Source organism: Gastrolobium bilobum, unplaced genomic scaffold (genome assembly GCF_033153095.1).
Source record: "Gastrolobium bilobum isolate Gb01-03AN ecotype WA unplaced genomic scaffold, APGP_CSIRO_Gbil_v1 utg11607, whole genome shotgun sequence".
In the NCBI taxonomy this organism is placed as follows: domain Eukaryota; kingdom Viridiplantae; phylum Streptophyta; class Magnoliopsida; order Fabales; family Fabaceae; genus Gastrolobium; species Gastrolobium bilobum.
The window spans coordinates 182,447-205,101 of NW_026898683.1; the positions used below are offsets into that span (position 1 = coordinate 182,447).

Sequence of the window (22,655 nt, forward strand, 5' to 3'; positions counted from 1 at the left end):
ATTTATTGGATTAAGGCCCCTCATTACTTGAATGTAGCAGGAAATTTCATCGAACATCCGTTGATTTGACTCTGCCTTAACCCTTGGTTATTTTCTTTCCAATGTGCATGCATATATATTAGACAACGAAAGTAAAAGATTAAAAATGGTAGAGGAGCATGTTCAATAACAATCATTGTGAATTTATTAACACATGACATCACACGTACACGTCATTTCTTAATGGAGGCACTTAAGCAATGGCTTTGTTTGCTGATTATTTATTTAGTCAAAGTAATATGAAAGCTCTTCTTTACCAAAGTTATTTCGTAATCCATTCATGCAGTTGATAGATTCTAAAGGAGGAAGAGGAGACACATGTTGGTTGTGAACAAAATTACTTTTCATTTGCGATTTTACACTTCGATTAAGAAGAATCTCCGTATGAAAAATTGTTGTGACTATGATGCCCGTACCCTATGTAGCACCGATACGACATGCGACATTTAATACGACACGACACTCCGACTCGTCAATCCTAAAAAATTATGGATTTCGACACGTTGGGACACGTTTTAATATTAAATAATATTTTTAATTTATATAGTGTATATTTCATTTAATATTTAATAATTTAACAAAAAAATGAAACTAAATTAATAATACCCATTAATACGTTATAAAGATGGAAGCTTTAATAAAAAAAAATAAGAATTGGGATGAGAGAGATATATAATATCAGATAGAGAGATCAAATCATATTAGAGAGAGATCAGAGATACAACAAGAGCGTGATAAGAATTGACAACAATGATGCTGAGATGATCTCTTATCTACTTAAGAGGAAAAAAGACAAAATAAAATAAAATTGATATGATCAGGTGGAAACTTTATTAATATATTTTAATTTTTTAAAAAAATAATTTTTTTTAAAAAAAAAATTACGAAAATGCCATTTGACCGTGTCGGACACGGTCAAATTCGCCTGTCGGAATGGTCAACGTGTCGGAAAAAGTTGACCGCGTGTCCGACACCGTGTCGCCGTGTCGGACACGACTCTCCCTGTTTTTACAAGTGTCCGTGCTTCCTTGCTCGTACTGCCTCTACCCTGGATCCAATGCGTGCCTTTTTACAAATTCTTTGTGGGTAGTGTGTTGGTGTTCTTCTATGGTATAGAAGTAGTGTTATTAAATTCGATCCGGATATCGATCATATTACCAGTGAAATGGATATGCAGCCACGTCATTTTATTTTAAAGCTTTTGTGTTAGTAGTTAATTGGTTATTTTTCTGTTATTTCAGCTCTTTCTGTTATTTTCTTTACACGTGTATTAGTTTAGCTGATGTATATAAGCTTAACATATTACACGTTGCAATTTTTAATGAAAGTATTATTCAGTTTACAGATTTCTCTTCTTTCTCCTTCTTCTTTTTCTTCTTCTTCTTCTTCAAATTTCACATGGTATCGGAGCTCATTTTTGGGCTCTGGTAACCACTCATAGCTTTCGCACAAGAAAACTCTGTCCTTAATAATGGATCCTCCAATTACACAAACTGCATCTTCCTCTCAACCATCTGGTTTATTTTCTGATTTTCAAACAAACCAGACAAATCCATATTTCTTGCATGCAAACGAAAATCCATCACTGGTGTTAGTATCCCCAGTTTTTTATGGTAGAAACTATCATACATGGGCAAGATCGATGAAGATGGCCTTGAAATCGAAGAACAAATTAGGCTTTGTGGACGGAACCATTTCAGCTCCATTAGAAGAATATGATCCTCTGTTCTTGGCATGGGATAGATGTAATACCATGGTATTATCTTGGTTACATCATTCAATTGCAGAATCAATAATCCATTCAATTGTTTGGATGGAAGTTGCGTCAGATGTATGAAAGATCTTGGTGAACGCTTTTTCAGACTGATGCATTCCGCATTGCAGATATTCAAGAAGATATGTATAAACTGAATCAAGGAGCTGATACAGTGACTCAATTCTTTACCAAGCTCAAGACATTTTGGGACGAGTTGGATACACTACAACCGTTACCAAAGTGTAAGTGCATTCCTAATTGTGCCTGTGGCTTGATAATGCAAACACATGCAAGAAACAACAGAGAAAAAGATCATGTCATTCGTTGTCTGCGTGGCCTCAATGATCAATTTGCTGGTGTTCGTTCTCAGGTGATGTTAATGGATCCTTTCCCAAATATAAATAGAGTATTTTCTTTAATTGCTCAACAGGAAAGACATATTAATGTTGAAACAAAAGAAGAAGCAAAAGTCTTCTTGAATACAAATGAACAATCACAAGTTCGTGGCCAAGGTTTCTTGAATACAAATGAACAACCACACATTCGTGGTCAAAGCTCCTACAAAGGAAGATGCTACTCAAGCTATGGGAGAGGAAGATTAATGCCAGGAAAGGTGTGCACTCATTGTGGGAGAACAAATCACACTGTAGAAACATGCTTTGAGAAGCATGGATATCCTCTAGGTTATAGAAACAAGATGATCAGAAGAGAAAATTTAGCTACTTGCAATTCTGATGATCCTTTTGAATACGGTGGAAACTTGGATGAAGGAAGAAATGAACACAGTGAATCTTTTCACTTCACCAAAGATCAATATCACAGTCTATTAGGACTGATTCAACTACCACAAGAAAATGGAGCTCATTCTGCTAATCTTGTACAAACCAATACAATATCTTCAAACACAGGTAAATATAAATTTCAATAGATTCTTGACACAGGGGCTACTGACCATATAACTCATTGCTTTGAGTTACTTTCTTGTCCCCAACAAATCAATCTTATTCCAATTAACCTGCCCAATGGCAATCAAGTTTTTGCCATATATTATGGTAGCATACACTTATCATCTTTACTTGTGTTATTAAATGTTCAATATATTCCAAAATTCTATGTTAATCTTGTTTATATCACCAAATTACTTTGTGATTCAAATTGTCATGCCATTTTTAGATCACTAACATGTTCCATTATGCAGAATACAACTGGGAGGATGATTGGCATTGCTAACTAGTGTAACAACTTGTTCATACTCACATTACCAAGTGAAAATTCTGTTAAAGTGAACCAGAATAAAAGCTGCAATAACACAGCAACTGATTCAACTATCTGGCATAGACGTTTTGGGCATTGTTCTTCTTCAATATTACATAGCATGTCAAAAGTTTTTCCTTTCATTTCATGTAATTCCCAATCTGATGTTTGTGACATTTGTCATTACTCCAAACAGAAACGTTTGTCTTTTCTTTTAAGCACTTCTCAGTCAAAGTTACCCTTTGATATCATACACATTGACATATGGAGTCCTCATGTTGTTACCTCAATTCACGATCATAGATATTTTTTGACTATAGTAGATGATCATTCTCGGTTTACTTGGGTAATGCCAATGAAAACTAAAGCTGCTACTCGATCACATATACATAATTTTGTTTCTTGTGTTGAAACTCAATTTCATACCAATATTAAAGTGATTCGAACAGATAATGGTCCTGAATTCCTTTTGAAAGAATTTTATAATTCAAAAGGGATAATCCATCAAACATCCTGTGTTGAGTGTCCCCAACAAAATGGAATTGTAGAGCGTAAACACCAATACTTACTAAACACAGCTTAGGCATTATTTTTTCAATCCAATGTACCAAAAATTTACTGGTGCTATTGTATAACCCATGCTGCATATATCATAAATCGTATTATTACTCATGTCCTCACAAATAAGTCTCCTTATGAATGTTTATATGGGACTGCACCTTCACTTCTTCATTTGAAAGTCTTTGGTTCCTTATGTTTTGTATCCACTCTTACCCATAACCGTTCAAAATTTGCAGCTCATGCGATTCTTGGTTATAAATCAGGTACAAAAGGGTATGTTGTCCTTGATATGGAGTCAAATCTCATCTCTACTTCTCGAAATGTTATTTTTTATGAGTCTCACTTTCCTTTTATAGATTCAAACAAGTCTGGAAACTCTGAATCTATTCCTTTTTGTATTCAATCATCTGATATTGTTTATGATGGATATTCTAACACACCTGTTTTGTCTGTTAATTCTCCTAATCTTCCATCATCCATAGTTTCTTCTGATCACATTACACAGGATCAGGCTCCTCATATAATTTGTAATCCAGTTGAATATAATCTTCGAATATCCACAAGAACAAAGTCTAAGCCTCATTATCTAACAGATTTTCACTGTGGTTTGTCGAGTATAACAAATGCCAATACATCCTCAGGTTTGGTTTCTGTTACACCTTACCATTTATCCAATGTTCTTTCTTATTCTAGATGTTCACCTTTTTTGGAACGAAATAACACTTGGTCCATAGTTGAACTACCTCCTCATAAAAAATCCATAGGCTGCAAGTGGGTTTACAAGATCAAAAGAAAATCATATGGATCTGTTGATAGATATAAAGCACGCCTTGTTGCTAAAGGCTACACACACTGTGAAGGAATTGATTATTTCCAAACTTTTTCATCGGTTACAAAAATGACCACAATTTGCACTTTGCTAGCTATAGCTGTAGCCAAGGACTGGCACTTGGAACAACTAGATGTTGATAATGCTTTTCTACATGGTGAACTTCATGAGAGGTCTTCATGTCTCTTCCACCTGGTATTCATTCCTCAGTTCCTAATGCTACTTGCAAATTTCAAAAATCCCTCTATGGGTTGAAGCAAGCAAGTCGACAATGGAATGCCAAACTTACTCAATCACTTCAGCTATTGGGATATACTCAATCAGTTGCAGATCATTCTTTATTTGTTCGAAACTGTTCTCATTCTTTACAGCATTACTTGTATATGTTGATGATGTAGTGCTAGCTGGTAATGATGCAACAGAAATCAAGCGTGTAAAGATTGCTCTTCATAATCAATTCAAAATTAAAGATCTTGGTCCACTTAGATTTTTTCTGGGATTAGAAGTTGCACGATCTTCACGGGGTTTAATTCTCAATCAAAGGAAATACACACTGGAATTATTGACAGATTCTGGTCTTCTAGGAGCAAAACCAGTTGCCACTCCTTTGAATGCCTCAATTAAACTTCAACAAAATCAAGGCACTCCTTATAGTGACCCTTCTACTTATAGAAGACTTGTTGGCAGGTTGTTGTATTTAACAACTACTCGTCCTGACATCACTCATGTTTTTCATCAGCTGAGTCAATTTGTTTCTAATCCAATGGATGAACATCACACTGCTGCTTGTCACATTTTACGTTACTTAAAAGGCTCTCCTGGTAAAGGTCTTCTATTTTCAACATCCAACTCTCTCCAATTGTCTGCTTTTTCTGACAGTGATTGGGCATGTGGCCCTGATACATGTAAATCTGTCACAGGTTTATGCATTTTTCTGGGTAATTCCTTGATTTCATGGAGATCTAAGAAACAAAGCACAGTATCTCGAAGTTCCTCCGAAGCAGAGTATCGAGCACTTGCTTCTGTAACTTGCAAAATTCAATGGATGGCTTATCTTCTTAAGGACCTCCATCTCCCTTTGATTAATCCAGTTTCTGTCTACTGTGATAATCAAGCAGCCATATATCTTGCTCATAATCCAAGCTTTCATGAAAGGAGTAAGCATATTGAAATCGATTGTCACATTACTATGGAGAAGATTACTTCAGGTCTCATTCGATTGCTTCCAATTTCTAGTAATCATCAATTAGCTGACGTACTTACCAAATCAATGCATCCATCTCCTTTCAGAGAATTTGTTTCCAAGCTAGGCATGTTTGATCTTCATCTCCCACCTTAAGGGGGGCTATTACCAGTGAAATGGATATGCAGCCACGTCATTTTATATTAAAGCTTTGGTGTTAGTAGCTAATTGGTTATTTTTTTTGTTATTTTAGTTCTTTCTGTTATTTTCTTTACATGTGTATTAGTTTAGCTGATGTATATAAGCTTAACATATTACACGTTGCAATTTTTAATGAAAGTATTATTCAGTTTACAGATTTATCTTCTTTCTCCTTCTTCTTCTTCTTCTTTTTCTTCTTCTTTTTCTTCTTCTTCTTCAAATTTCACAGATCGGATTGAAGTATTAGGTCACTGGATTATTGGTTCGATTCGGATATCGATCCGATTAAAGTATTAGGTCACTAGATTATTAGTCGGATCAGTGAGTTACTGATCAGACCGGTTAACCCAGATATATATATAAATGAAAAATGTTATACTTACTACCTATTTTTCTTACTACCAAATCTTAACCATTGATTTTCGTCAATCTAATGGTTATAATTTATTGCAAATTAATAATTAATTAATAAGTATAACCCCATAAGTTACAACCGTTAGATTAACAGAAATCAACAGTTAAGATCTGGTAGTAACAGGTAGTAAGAAAAATAGATAGTAAGTATAACCTCTATATATATATATATATGAAAGATTATATTTACAAGCTTTTTGTTTACAAATCTTACAAACTACAATATGTCTGACCGGTAATACACTTTTGAGTAGAGTATGACCGGTCAGACATAGTATAGTTTGTAAAAAAAAGTTTGTAAATGGATCCTTCCCTTATATATATATATATGGTAAACATTTCTACAGCCATATGGTAAACATTTCTACAGCCACTTTAGATTAGATAAGGTTATCTACAACTACCCCAAAAACTATGTCGTTTTGATTAATTAAGGGTGTTTTTGTAAGTTTAGGTGAATTAATGAAGGGTGTTTTCGTACTTTTTTTTTATCATATACATTTTACCGAAACACCCTTCTATCTATACTTCCTTCTGTAAAGACCGGGTTCAGCACTTCCTCTGATAGGTTGAGTATCCCGATTAAGATGTTTTTCATTCCGATTTTTTGCATATTCCCTCCTGCCATATTATTCTGTGCATGAGGCCTCATATTCGCATTCTGATTATCTTCAAAGTTCCCCTGGTTTGGGTCCACAACTACTCCAGCATTTGATCTTCTCTGGATCTCAGTTTCTCTAACTCGATGTTGAGTATCCGGGTTATGATCCACATTCTGATCATTATCATCTTGGGTCTGGACTCCTTCAGGACCCAATCCTCTCACCTCCAGTAAGCGTCGCTCCAAATCTTGCATTCTCCTTGTATTTTCTTCCAGAAATCTTCTCTTCGTTGGAGGTTGTTGCGATTCTCCATATCCTCCATCCGCCTTATGATTGCAGCGAATACATTCTGGGCAAGGCGGGAGTCAAGATCTGTTGTAAGCGCAACGCGGGCAGCTGCATCTGCAGGATTCAGAGGAGAAGGAGCTGGGTCTGCAACTCGGTTGCGGGGGGCTGGCGTCGAGGCAATATCCGAGACGTCCTTACTCACATGGACTGCATTACAGTCCACCTCGTTTTCTGGTTGATTCTGAGGCTGATTGACTTCTTCCAACACGGGATCCAATGGAAGATTGGGGGCTATACCTGGTTGTTGGCTGTTACTTCTTGTGCGAACCGCCATTGTCAGTCGTGATCGAGGGAATATCGAATCTTATCGAGTCCCCAAGATGGCGCCAGTGTTCTGTCTTAGAGACAAAGATGTCTAGCCCAATGAACTAGTATGTTGCTATTGGATCTAGGTGCCATCTCCAAGGTATCTATGGATGAGATATCTCAAGTCAAGTAGATCAATGTGCATTGAGTAATAAACGGCTTTGCCAAAGGGTGTGTGTGTGTGCACAATAACAGCATAATAGTAAGAGAGAGCGTAACGTATGTGTAGATTTTACCTCTTATTTATAGAGATAGTGGATTTTGGACCTTTAGCGCATTTGATGATGGCTCAAGCCCATATATTATGCTGTCGTCGTATTAGAATTGATATCTTTGATGGATATCTTTCTATAGTTATATCTGATTATATCTTAAATTGCCCCTTGTTGGGCTTGTCAGTTAATGGATCTAATATATGGGTCCATAACACTTATGCTAATGATTCTCGAGAAAAATACAATATTATGCAGAAATTCTTGTATAGAGTTAGTCTGAATGAATTATGAAGATAAGGTAATTAATAAATAACACATCGTATTTTACATTAAGTAATTATAAATTTTTGCGTCACTATTATTTAATATGTAAAATAAGGATGTCTATTCGCAAACTATGCGTGTATTTAAATTAGTTTATATTGGAGAAATAATTATTTATTTTTTCCAACTTCCTAACTAAGTTTTTTTTCTCACTTTTAATCGTTTTAGGGTGCATAATAGTTTCTCTAGGATTATGTATATCATACATACGCAAAAATGGAAGTCTTCTTAAAATATGATTCAAAATCAAGCATTTTGTGTGTGTGGATAAACCATGGACATTAACAAAGACTTGAACCCAAAATCTTGCTTAAGCTGAATCAAACATATACCACTTGAACCAACCCCCTTTGATAAAACAAAGCACCTTTAATTTTATATTGATTGGTAAGAAAATCTGAGTTCAAAAAAGTTGTTTTGTTAGCTTCATCTTGCTGAAAGGTCTGGTTCTTATTTACGCTGATCTTGGACATGTTGAAGCTTTAGCTTTTGATTTTAGAATGTAGAATGTGGACTACCTAATGCTTGCAATCAATAGCAACAAAGTGACAAACACATGAGCCATCATATATTCCAATATTAAGAGTGTTGATTTTAATAAACTACTTACACGTTTTCTTAGTCTTGGCTGCCTATTATCTTAGCTTCTCATGGAAAATCTAATACATGGAACCGTGTTTTTAGCTCATGTAATTATTAAGGGGATATATTGAACTGGGCATGAAGATACAAGATCCTCCCAAAAATATCTGCTTTGATTTTGAGTGGATAATTGATGACTTGACGACTTCATTTTCATTTGCTTTTTTATTTTGCTAGAAATGATCTTTCTGTCCCACATGCCATCTTTTGGCAATTCGCGAGATTTCTGCAAAACTTTTTGTCATATATGGACTATGGTTAATATGAAGTATAAAAACGACCTCCACACCAAAATAAAGTAACAAATAAATAAATACATAGAACCATGCTTAAGCTAACTTTAGTTTTATGTAGCTCAATCTTCTCAGCATGGTTGAAGATTTATATAAAATGAATTATTGTAATCGTCATTTATTATAGTGACTTTTTTGTGTGTGTGTGCAATTATATGAATTGATTTTGAATTTGACATATAAGTAAAACACTTAGCGGGTTTTCTCAGTTGAGCACTTTCTAGTTCTAGCCCTTCCTATTTTATGCTGAGTACATTTTTTCCTTAAAACTACTTTGTATGTCCAAATTCTCACTTGCCCCTTTATTATATTATAAATTTCTGATAATGGCTTGAGTTAGAGTTCATTTGATCTTTTTACACTTATACTCTTTAAGAAGTTATTGTTATTTTTTTTTCAAAGTATTTTTCACTTTGATCAGATGTTTGGATCTTAGTTTTTTTTTTTTTTTTTTGGGTAATCGGATCTTAGCTTTTAAAATAAGCAAAAGTAAAAAAAAAAAGGTCAAAATATTTTTTTTAAATGAAAATTTATGATTTTTTTAAATAAAAATAATTTTTTTTCTTTTTTTAATTCAAAGTTGCCTTAACCCTTACCTCAGCGAAAGCTATGAGACTATGACAACCAAGAAAGCACGGACACTTGTAAAAACAGGAAGAGTCGGGTCCGACACGCTCCGACACGGAAACACGCTCCGACACGGTGTCGGACACACAGTTGACTTTTTTCGACACGTTGACCATTCCGACACGCGAATTTGACCGTGTCCGACACGGTCAAATGGCATTTTCGTAATTTTTTTTAATTTGTTTTTTAATTTATTTTAAATTTTTTTTTAAAGTTAAAATATATTAATAAAGCTTCCACCTGATCATATCAATTTTATCTTTTTGTCTTTTTTCTCCTTAAGTAGATAAGAGATCATCTAAGCATCGTTGTTGTCAATTCCTATCACGCTCTTGTTGTATCTTCTTCTCTCTGATCTCTCTAATATGATTTGATCTCTCTATCTGATATTATATCTCTCTCACCCCAATTCTTATTTTTTTTATTAAAGCTTCCATCTTTATAACGTGTTGATGGGTATTATTAATTTAGTTTCATTTTTTTGTTAAATTATTAAATATTAAATGAAATATACACTATATAAATTAAAAATATTATTTAATATTAAAACGTGTCGAAATCCATAATTTTTTAGGATTGAAGTGTCGGAGTGTCGTGTCGTGTCACGTGTCGCGTGTCGTATCGGTGCTACATAGATGACAACCATTATCAATCATCAACATTGTAACATCCTCTCTGACTAACTATTATAGATAATATTATATTATTTGTTAAAATATGTTTTAATAATAAAAAATATAAAGAAAAATAAATTTAGGAAGATTAACTAGTTATATAAACATCCTTCATTATTTTTTCATCGACATGAATTAGTACAAGACTATTACATTCTAAATATTTTGCAATAAAGCTTACTCCCTAAAACTAATTTACATTAGTATTGTACATATATTACATTCCTAACTATTTAAGGTTATAAATTGGTATAGTGCATAATTCTCACTTTAATCTAGCCCATAGGTATATGTAGGGTTGGCAAAACGGGCCAATTCGGCTCGACCCGACTCAACCCATGTTCAACCCGAAAAAAACGAGCCGAGTTAGAGTTGGCTCGAAAAAAAAAACGAGTCAGGAAACTCAACCCAGCCCAACTCGAGTCGGGTTAAGGTTGGCTCACGGGTTGTCTCGAAAATCAACTCGCGGGTTGGCTCGAAAAAAAGCTCGCGGATTAGCTCATAATAATGCCACTGGGTTTTTCTCTTTCAATCCATCTCTGTTTCCTGCATGTGGAGTTTTGGGTCTCCAAAATCAAATAAGAACGAAAGCTTATAGAGTCCAACACTAGTATGTAGCAACGCGGAGTACCTGAGTACCTGAGATTTCCGTCAAGATTCCTGCCTTCTTCTTTTTCCTTCTTTGTTTTTCCTATCTTTTTTTCCGTCAAGTTTTGTTAGTAATATAAATACAAATAATTCCAAAAATTAAAAAGGTTAAGCATCATATCAGTATGGATGGAGAGTTTTGGAACTCAAAAAACTGCATTTGAGGAGAAAACATAATAGCGACGAGGAGAAGGTGAGGGCTGTGGGGGAGATGCTGAGTCGACAAGCGGAGAGGTTAAGGATCAGGTTAGGTTAAGAATCATGTTTGTGATATTATAATTTTTAATTAAAAAAAATAAAAAAATAAACCCAACTCGCGAGTTTACCCGTTAGACCCGCGAGTTGGCTCGTTTTTGTCCGGATTGAATTGGGTCGGGTTGACTCGGTTTGACAGCTCATTTAGGCTAACCCAACCTGACGGGTTGACTCATTTTTGCCAACACTAGGTATATGTTTCTACACTGTCTGTATGAAATATGGCTATAGCTCCTTGGTTCCCAACTATTATGTAGTATTCCCAGCGACCATCATAAAATAAATATTCATAGTCCATCCTTCTCAAAAAAAAAAAGAGCTAGGCATATGGTTTTTTTGGAAAGATTAGCACAAAACAAACAAACATAAGAAAAATTTCAATAATATTGAGATTTTCTAACCATAACCATTTCAACCGTAATAACGAAAGAAACCATTCTCTCAAATAATTTCATAAAAATGAGTAATATCAGAAATAATCACAAATAATAAATTGTGTACTATTTAACTGAAGCTAATTAAATTTTCAATTTTATGAGTCTCTGCATGTGAAATAGTCCGATTGGCGGAGCTCAAACCAAAATAAGGTGTCTCTTACCCTATACAGTCTGATCCTAAACTTTGTGGGTCAGTTCATAGTAATATCATACACTTAAAAATTATACACTCTCTTTACATTTTTTGGTACCAAATAATTTATTCTTCAAAAGAAAAAAAATATTTAAAATTAAATAATAAATTTGCGGTAAAACAAAGTTACATAGAAAAGAAATTGTAATAGTATGACTAAATTAACAAAGTAATAATATAACTAAAGAAAATAATGAGACAACGTTTTAAATTTCTCGATATTACCTTCTTCATCACTTTCCCCGCACTGCCTTCTTTTCTTTGATCTCTCTTTTTCTTTGCTCTCGGTTCTCCTCTTTCTTTCACTTTTTCTTTTGTTTCTGTTCTCTTCTTTTTTCGATCAGTAATATATACATATATATAGAGAGAGAGAAAATTGCTCTTTGAATAAAACAATCATTGCATTTTAACATAATTGAATATATTCTGGTTAACTTTTAACTAAATAATCATTGTTTTTTAGATAACAACTAACCATGTAATCCTCAACCTAAACATTTATAGATAAATATTGTAACTGTTTGTTGGGATATTTTCACATGTTTCCGTCATGTGTTTTATATGTATGATATTTAATATTTGTTTACGGGAAAAAGTTTCCGATGTTATTTTAGATAACTTTATCTAATGTTCATCGAAACGATGTCGTTTCGGGGTTGAAAAATTAAAAAATTAGAGTGATAAAGACTATTATAACCTTGAAATGAATTAAAATTACAAAAATACCATGATTTCCGTCCCAAAACGACGTCGTTTTGATGAACATTAGATAAAGTTATCTAAAGTAACATCAGAAAAAACAAACTCTTTGTTTATTTATTTTATGTAGTTAATCTCTCTCTATATAGGTAGGATCCTTTGACACCAGTGTCAAATTTCAAATTTGACACCTCATCTAATAGTCGTTAGATCAAAAAAGATCAATGGGATCACATGCTTACAAATCAGAATCGTTGAGTTTTTTTATCTAACGGCTCTCAGATGAGGTGTCAAAGGATCTTACTTCATATATATATATATATATATATATATATATATATATATATATATATATATATATATAGGCTAGGATCCTTTAACACCGGTATCAAATTTGAAGTTTGACTCCTCATCTGATAGCCGTTAGATAAAAAAAGATCAACGACTCTGATTTGTAAGCATGTGACACCATTGATCTTTTTTGATCTAACGGCTATCAGATAAGGTGTCAAACTTCAAATTTGACACTGGTGTTAAAAGATCCTACCTCTAGGGGTGTAAATGGGCTAGACCGACCTACAGGGGCCTACGACCAAGCCTATATTAGGTTAGGTTTGACCTATTACAAATAATAAAATAGAATAGACTTAGACATTTAAAAAAAATATTTAGAAAAAAATAGGTCATAGGCTTTTTTTTGTACATGTCGGGCCTATAAGCCTACAGGCCGACTTATATCATATTATTTATTTTAAATAAAATAAATAAAATTATTATTTTAATAATTTTGAATAATAAAGTAATAGTATTTTAGTTATTCTTTTAATTATTGAATGTTTAATAGGCTTAAATAAGCTAATAGGCCTAGGCCAAGTCTTTAATTTTTAAATATAGGTCAGACCAGACTTGTAATTTGAGACATACACAGGCTAGACCCAATATTTTTTACACATGGCCTAGTCTCTTTAAGTCAAAGCTTAGCTTATTTACATCCCTACCTACCTCTCTCTCTCATTATATATATATATATATATATATATATATATATATATATATATATATATAAGGCAGGATCCTTTGACACCAGTGTCAAATTTAAAGTTTGACACCTCATCTGAGAGCTGTTAGATCAAAAAATATCAACGACTCTGATTCGTAAGCATGTGACACCATTGATATTTTTTGATCTAACGGCTCTCAGGTCAGGTGTCAAACTTTAAATTTGACACCGTTGTCAAATGATCCTGCATATATATATATATATATATATATATATATATATATATATATATATATATATATATATATATATATATATGAGGCAGGATCCTTTGACACCAGTGTCAAATTTAAAATTTGACACCTCATCTGGTAGCCGTTAGATCAAAAAAGATCAACGACTCTGATTTGTAAGCATGTGAAACCATTGTTCTTTTTTGATCTGACGGTTATCAGATAAGGTGTCAAATTTCAAATTTGACACCGGTGTCAAAGGATCCTACCTCTATATATATATATATATATATATATATATATATATATATATATATATATATATATATATAGAGGGATAGGATCCTTTGACACCGGTGTCAAATTTTGAAATTTGACACCAAATCATAACCGTTGATTTCCGCCAATCAACGGTTATCATTTATTGAGAATTACACTTATTAATTAATTATTAATTTTAATAAATGATAACCGTTGATTGGCGAAAATCAACTGTTGGGATTTGGTGTCAAATTTCAAAATTTGACACCGGTGTCAAAAAAGGATCCTGCTCCATATATATATATGAATGTTATATTTATAAATTTTTTGTTTACAAACTACATTAAGTATGGCCGGTCATACTTAGTGTCATTTCTAAAAAAAAATTTGTAAACAGATTTTTTTTTTTTTTTTTTGTTTTGCCAGCTCTAATCCTGATAATGTACCCGAAGTATTTTTCATTTATTTTTTTCCCTCATGATATACGTTAAAAAAGAAAAAAAATATTAAATAAATTTTTTTATATCAAATCTCTTCCCAGGAATATTTTTTTTTTCATTCCTTATAAAAATTAAAAAAAAAGATTATTTTTATGTATATTTTTGGTAAAAATTGTTACAAAAAATACAACAAAAGTGAATTAGTAATGAAAAAATGCAGGCAAAGTTTAAAGGAGTAAGATCCGTGTGATTGGCGCCGAATCGGAACCGAAGCTAATAGCCTAAATATAAATTATTTTTTAAAAACAAAAAACAATTTATTATTTACATTAGGGGTACAAAACAGGAGTGATGTGTAAATATTAATTTTGTCAATTTAGAGGTGCTTCACTCACTTCCCTCCACATCCAAATTCCCTCCTTCGTTTCTTTCTTTCTTGCTTGCGTCCCTTCCTCTTCTTTTCCCTCGTTTTCTCTCTCCCGCTTCTTTTATTTTCTCACTTGCCAAACACTCAGATCTCCCCAATTAATCAATCTCGTTCATGCAATCCAAGAAGCCACGTCTCCCTTTCTCTTCCATGAAGCCAGCTTTTGCACCTTCCGGAGATTATCACCGATTCTCCCCCGACCACCACCCCCCTCCTCAAAACGACGCGGACAGCATTGTCGTTAATCCGCTTGTTAGTCTTCTAAGTCTTTGTTATTTCTGCGCTAATGTCGGTGTTTCTTTAATATATTTTGCTTTTTTTTTAATTTTTTTAATTTTTTTTTCGGTGGTTGGTGATTTTTGTGGAGTTTTTTTGTAGAGTGGCTTTTCAGTTTATTAATTGAACGGTTGGATGGAGATCTGCTCAATTAGGGCTTTAATCAGTTTCTTACTTGTTAGTTCTGCATGTAATACTGGAACTGAAGTATAACTTGGTTTCACTAAACAAGGCCATTTATTGATCTTTTTCTTTCGCAGATTAGATATTTATGTGTAATCTTGTGATCATGATGAAGTGAATCACAAAAGATTGGTTGTTTTTTTTTGTTGATCTATGTGTACAAAAATTAAGTGGTTGTATGTTTTGGAATGAGATTTGTCTGAGCGGGTTTGAGCACAAATGGAAATTGAACCATAAAAAGTAGAGAACAAATGGAAAGAAATGAACTTTTGTTGAACATCACTCTTCTCCCTAATTCTGATTTAAGGTGATTGCAGAATCACGAGGGAGGATGGAAAAGAAAAGAAATATAGAGGATTAACTCTCCCAACCCCTAGAAATTCGTGAGTCCTGGCTATCTCTTCATACCTTTATTCCAAAACCAAGAACTGAATACGAATTGGGTGAACATTGTCTTAATTGCTGCTTCCTTGATAAATCGACTATCGTCTCTCAAGTACTTCGTAATGTTGGTCCTGATCATCTTATGACTTCTTTCTTTTCATTCCTCTCATGCAGAGTCTTTAGTATTTTGTCTTTGGTTGTATGGCCTTTTTCCATATGCAGCGCTAACACCGCAATAAGCTTGATTCTCAGAGTGTTAAGTGTGTCTTGCTAAGTTATACTCCTGACAAAAAGGAATATAAATGCTAGGACCCTTTGAGTTATTGCTTCTTTATTTCCATGGAATGTCACTTTTCATAAAGACGTGTCATATTTTCCTCATCCTCATCTCCAGGGGAATGGAGTGTTCTTGAGTTCACTGTTGAAGTTGAGTCATTCCCGAGTTGCCTTTCCCTCTACGGTCTAACCCAGCTAATATCTAGGAACTAGGGCCTTGTGGTGGCTCACTTGAATCAGCTCCTGAGCCAGCTAAGGCAAGGCTGGTCCCCCACAACTATTGTATCAAATGGGGGGAAAAACCCAAATTCGTTCAGTAGCAACTTCATTCATTTAAGCCTACGGTAAGTATTGAACATATTGTTCATCATAACCTTGAACATGGTCTTTTGAATATTCCTTTAAATAATTGTGAGATTGACCTTGATGACTTATCTATTGCCCTGAGAAGAAGAAAAAGGTTATGTATTAGATATCCTATTTCCATTTGTCTCTTCAAAAACCCTTTTTCCTCTATCAATGCCTTAAGGTTTTTGTTAAAGACATGTCGTTGGGTTCACTTTTTGTGGTTGATAATTGTTTAACCCATTGATGGTGGGTGGTCTCCCCGCCACGAGGCTCTCCCTTGGCTGTGTAAGAATGTGCTAGGCTAGGTTTTGTTTATATAGGAGACTTCTTTGTTGGGCATTAAATACGTGGCAGCAAAAGGCCTTCTGCAATGTTGTTGTCTTTGCAGCACATGCCTAGGAGATAGAGGTTGGGTGAGTCAGTGCCTAAGGTGATAAGGGAGAGTGAGAATATTTTCCGAACCAAGAAATTATTTCTGAGTTTTTAGAGAGAGATGAGGACTACAGTGAGAGGAAAGGAAGAATAATACTTTGGTGGTGTTTATTTAATCACAAACTAAGAACCTAAGGAGGGAATTCTCCTCCCTAGGGTTTCCCCTTCACAAAAAGTTGCCTCTTTCACAACTGCGCCTTTTCTCACTTCTCAAATCTATATTCCGAATGCCTATCTCCCAAGTAAGAATAATACTTTGGTGGTGCTTATTGCAGTATGCTAGTGCGCCTTTGGAAGGGAGAGCACTATGTAATGCTTTGAAGAAAGCCCAAGCCCGAAGCTACTTGTATCATATTCTCAATAGGGACTGCTTACCAAGGTGGGTGGCCTTGATAGAGCGTCCCACACTTAACAGCCTACCAATACATTGAAAGCATAGTCCTCTGGAGGAGTGCTGCTACCCTATAGAGCACGGTACTACAGGGAAGATGCTGTCCTGCACTAGGTGCACTCTTAGAGGTTTGGTGTCTTTGGAGTGCTTAAGCAATGTATTGCCTTCGGTATATAATTTTGTGAAGGAATAACCTGCCAAATCTTATAAATGCAGTGGAATGCTGCCTTTTTTCTGATAGGAATTTAGCCCTTTCTATCAATTAAGAGGGAGACAATTTGTATATTAATAAAAGGAACGATTACAGTAAGGTTTGCAACAGAAAAGTAAAAGAGCCAAGGCTCCCTGCTAAGGAGATAACTCCACTAGCCCCTCTACACCTGTAGAAAATTAACAAATCAATCGATACCCTCTCACTCCTACTCTCCACTCCATATAAACGTCTCAAAGCAATACTGAAAGCAATAACAACAATAACAAACTTCACCTCTCACTCTCTCTCCATAACCGTTTATTACAACTCATTACACGTCACACAATTTCCCTATTTCTATTCTTTCTGTAATAAACCAGCATTGGTTCAGTTCTTCTTTGCTTGGGCTGCTCCTCTTCATCCATGGGCTGCTCCTTTTCTCCTACACATGGGCCTGCATCTGTTGGGCTGTTTGAAGTTGCACTTCTCTTTTCAACCTTCCTCTTTCATTAGGTCTATTGACATCTTTCCAAGTATTGTGAGCTATGCATGCATTGTCGTTTGTAGATATTATAATTTAAGAATTGTCCATCATGATCACATGATTATGGTACATGAATTGCTTATGAAAATGCAGCTGTTTCCAGTTATAACTTCTCTGTTATATCCTCTTTTCTGTTCATTGCAAGTTCCATCGACTCTATTCCTCAAATAAATTATCTATTTCAGAAATTCAAGCGGAAGAGTGACACAGCTGATTATGGTGATAGAATGACTCCTGCCTCCACTGAAGCAGCTAATAGTCCTTTGCAGACGAGGAAGTCAAGCAAAGCCTCCAGACTTACAAAATGCAACGGATCTGAACCTCAAATTCCAGGCTCAAATATGGGTCAGTATATCTTCCAGACTTCGTATAGTAGGCTTCCATATTTATAGTTTTGATACGTGTTGAAAGAACGGGAAACCAATATTTTGGTTGCCAACTAGGTTATTGTCAACTAACGTATACGTAGACCATCCTTACTTGTCAATTTTGGTTTTTAAATAATTTAGATATATTTGATTTATTTTTTTCTGTAAATTTGTCAGGGTCTCCTTCAGGAAATAATCTCTCTCCTGCTGGTCCAAGTCGTTATGACACCTCTTTAGGTAGCAAGCATTCCCCATGTCTTCAGTAGTTTGATGTCAATCATGAATTTTATTGTAATTCATTTCTTTCTGTGCTTTACTGGCAGAAATGAATTATACTCTTTAAGTTACTATATCTTTCTTTTTTTCAAATAAAAAATAAAAAATTTAGGTATGTTGACAAAGAGGTTCATCAATTTGATCAAGCTAGCAAAGGATGGTATTCTTGATTTGAGAAAAGCTGCTGATATATTAGAGGTTAAATATTTTTCTGTCTGGTCTGAAGATTCTATGATGTAAAGTTTGATTACTTGAAGGTGCTTTTCTATCTGCAGGTACAAAAGAGGAGGATATATGATATAACAAATGTTCTTCAAGGGATTGGCCTTATAGAAAAGAACAGCAAAAACATAGTTCAATGGAAGTAGGAGTGCTTTCTATAATCCTGTCATTCCTGTCATATATTGTTATCGTAAGTGTTGAAATTATTTTACCAACTCATGAGATTGGTCAGGGACCTGGATATTTCAAGACCAGAGGAAGCTGATGATAGTATTGCGAGTTTCCAGGCAAGGAATTATTCAATTTGCTGCTTGGAATTTACACGGGGATGATTTCTTTAAAATTCTTGATCTTGATTGATTTTCCTTTTTTCACTGCATTATTTTTTCTTGGTTTTATGATTTCTCGACGATAACTTTCTTTGCTTCATATCAATTCTAGTTTGTCTTGCAAATTTGCAATACTTTCAATTTTTCATAAATGTGAGAAGGGCTGGTGAAACTGATATGTTTATTTTTGTTGAAATAGTTGACAGACCCTCTGATTTGAATTTCAATTATCATGTAATTTGCGTTGCTATGGGTGACTGGGAATGCTTGCAAGATAATGTAATTCATTTGATATCGACTTCAAAAGTAATATATTTTTTTTCATCTGCAGGCGGAAGTTGAAAATCTTACGATGGAGGAGAGCCAGTTAGATGAACAAATAAGGTTTTAATGTCATTTGCTGATTCTGCTTTATTGAATAATTGCATGCTTGTTTCCTATCTGTTAACTTAGCTTAAGTTTTCTAACTAATGCAGAGAGATGGAAGAAAGACTAAGGGGTCTTAGGGAAGATGAAAACAGTCAAAAGTAATATTTATTTTTACCTTTGGTTAGATTTGAGTCACTGCCACATATTTATGTTCATAACTTATTTGATGTGGTTCTCTGTAACCTATTTCCTCCAACTTAGGTATCTTTTTGTGACTGAGGAAGATATAAAGAGCTTGCCCTGCTTTCAGGTTAATATCTTTGAGTATTAAGTATTTTATATGGTGATTCAATGTGTTCCTTGCATCTCACATTATAAATTTATTTTGTTTGTTACCTAAAAACGTTTTCTTTTGTCAGAATGAAACCTTGATAGCAATTAAATCTCCACATTGCACCACTTTGGAGGTCCCTGATCCTGATGAGGTAATTTCAGAGGCTATGAAGGTTTGCATAGAAGTTATTAATTTTGCATTCATCTTTATCAATGCAAAACGTTCTATCAGGCTGTTGATTATCCCCAGAGGAGATACAGGATGGTCCTGAGAAGCACTATGGGCCCAATAGATGTTCACCTTCTTAGGTATGCTTACTTTTTTAGCGGGTCTGAACTCATTTGACTTCAAGTCAATGATGCTTGGATGTTTGGAAAGTGCAATAAATATTACACTCCTGATCTCTTCTCCTCTCCCTGTCCTAGTCAATTTGCAGAAAAGTTTGAGGAGATTAAAGGTGTTGACGTGACACCTAATCTTCCATCCAGTCCAGAGTTTAATAGGCATGGATCAACTGTGGTCTCAGAGGATAGAGGGAAGGACCTAGAAATACAGGAAGATGTTCATAGGCCTAGTTCAGATTTTCCTACTTCGCCGGACTTTGTGAGTGGGATCATGAAGATTGTTCCTTCAGATTTTGATGTAAGTATGACCACAGTTTTTGATATACTTGTTCTATGGATTTTCAACTAGCAATCCCAAGACGAAGTCACAAATTATTGCAAATTGAGAGGAAGAGGGTATCTTATCGCAAGAAAGTTCCAAAAGTTGTCTGGCGTTACCTTTCGAAATTATATACCCAAATCAATCCGTGCATGTGTTTATTTATATGCATCCAATTTTTAGTATTGTCTGTTGATAAAAGGATTTTTTTTTTCTTTTGCAGAGCAATACTGATTACTGGCTTTTATCTGATGCTGATGTTAACATATCAGACATGTGGAGAACGGAACGTATCCTCTCATTGGACATTTTAACCTTTATGCATGCGCACGCACGCACAGGCTCACACACACAAAACAAACAAACAAAAGGAGGGGAGGGTTTTAGGAGTTTCATTTTTTAAGAAAAAAAAATCCTGTTTTTGTATTTTGAGTAATCCTTGATACATTTACAACCGAAGTTGAATGGAATGACCTGGATACAATTCACGAACACACACACCAGGAGAGGAGGGTTTTAGGAGTTTCATTATTTTGAGAAAAGAAAAGAAAATCCTGTCTCCGTTTTGAAAAATCCTTGATAGTTGATACATTTACAGCAGAAGTTAAATGGAATGATCTGGATACAATTCATGAACACACACCCACCAGGAGGGGAGGGTTTTAGGAGTTTGATTTTTTGAGAAAAGAAATAAAAAATTAAAAAATCCTGTCTCTGTATTTTGAATAATCCTTGATACTTTTACAGCCGAAGTTGAATGGAATGATCTGGATACAATTCACGAAGATTATTGTCTGACTCATGTGAGCCCACCACCAACCCAAACTCCTTCGAACGCAAGTGAAGTGCCTTCAGCATCTAACCTTGCTGGAGATTGATGTTTACCAAGATATGTTACGAATCTAATAAATGGTGTTTCTTTCCACGGAGAACGTATAAGAGGTTGGATTGAAGGTTACATCATGATTCTTTCTGTGTTTCTCCAAGAAGCTCGTTTGAGGAGCTAGGAGTGGTACTCAACTGCCTCATAATACTACATAATCAGTGAGTGATCTTGTAGTTCCAAAAAAAATAAAATAATAATAAATCTTGTAGCTTTGTGGAATCCATCCTTGTTTATATTAGTCTTTCTTGAGTACTTAGCGCGATGTGTAGAGGCTCTCGCTTAACGCTATTATAATCTATCCATTTCCTTAAGCTACAATGTGCGAAATCTAGCACATTGTAGTTAAATGATAAGTTTCATCTAGGATTCTTTCTGTGGAGGTTTTATTTTTACGATGTATCATGTCCTCGTTTCTTTTCTTTCGTCTTTCTTGATGGTGCATTATCAGAGACTATAACCAGTAATAATTAATGAGTCATTGCAATTCTAGTAAAGAGGTGAGAATGGAGAATTTAAGATTTTTACCAATGTTTTACATACTAATAAATTATGCTTTGTTCCACAACAAATTAAAGCCACACCATAAAATTTACAGTTAGTGGATCTAAATTGTTGAATATCAAATGTGATTTTCATAATCAATAGAAACGATGTATGTATGCCCATTAGGGTGAAAACCCAACATTCATCTGATGAAAGAAATGAAAATATTATTAGAAGCAGCTTTGATAATGAAACATGATATGGTGATTACTTGGAAATAAGGTACCAACTTTGTCAGTCTCATTAGTTTAGATTTCCAGCTGAAAAGATAAATACATGCTGTATAGTTACACATAGCAACCATTTACTGTATAAAATCAGATTGCATCCCAAGTCAGGTTTTTTAAATGTTGCCGCTAATCAGAGCATAACAGAGTGAAAGACATCAAAGAAACAACAATGGAGTGAGCAGGTATGCTCTAAATTTTGCCAACTGCCGAGTTTGTTCTCCCTTTTTTTTCTTTGGTAAGCGAGTTTGTTCTCCCTTTGGTCTCTTTCTTTTCAGTTAACTTGTTCTTCTCTTATGAGCTTGAAATATGCAAAAGGACATAATTACATGAAGACAAGTTTATTACCCGTGCATAAAATAAAATTTTACTTTTAGTTATAAATAATATTATATACATGATCATTAACATAAATTTTAAAAATTAAAAATTAAACAATCATCTCGTAATTTATTAATATAATAGATATTTTAATTAATTTAAAATTTAAAAAATGAGAGTAATTAACTTATTATTATTCAAAGAGATCAGATTTATTTAATCATTTGCA

The 22,655-nt window shown here is 34.3% G+C and overlaps 1 protein-coding gene across 1 annotated transcript; it reads left to right on the plus strand.

Annotated features, from left to right (window-relative positions):
- The first annotated feature begins 14,975 nt into the window (after positions 1-14,975).
- LOC133318289 (transcription factor E2FB-like) lies at positions 14,976-21,327 on the plus strand. The gene is made up of 14 exons (XM_061520282.1): positions 14,976-15,113; positions 18,074-18,233; positions 18,434-18,493; positions 18,645-18,730; positions 18,808-18,896; positions 18,987-19,041; positions 19,415-19,467; positions 19,560-19,610; positions 19,714-19,762; positions 19,872-19,937; positions 20,018-20,094; positions 20,212-20,428; positions 20,673-20,739; positions 21,197-21,327. Exons 1-14 carry the CDS (start codon positions 14,976-14,978, stop codon positions 21,325-21,327), a joined length of 1,299 nt encoding a protein of 432 aa, XP_061376266.1.
- The last annotated feature ends 1,328 nt before the right edge of the window (positions 21,328-22,655 follow it).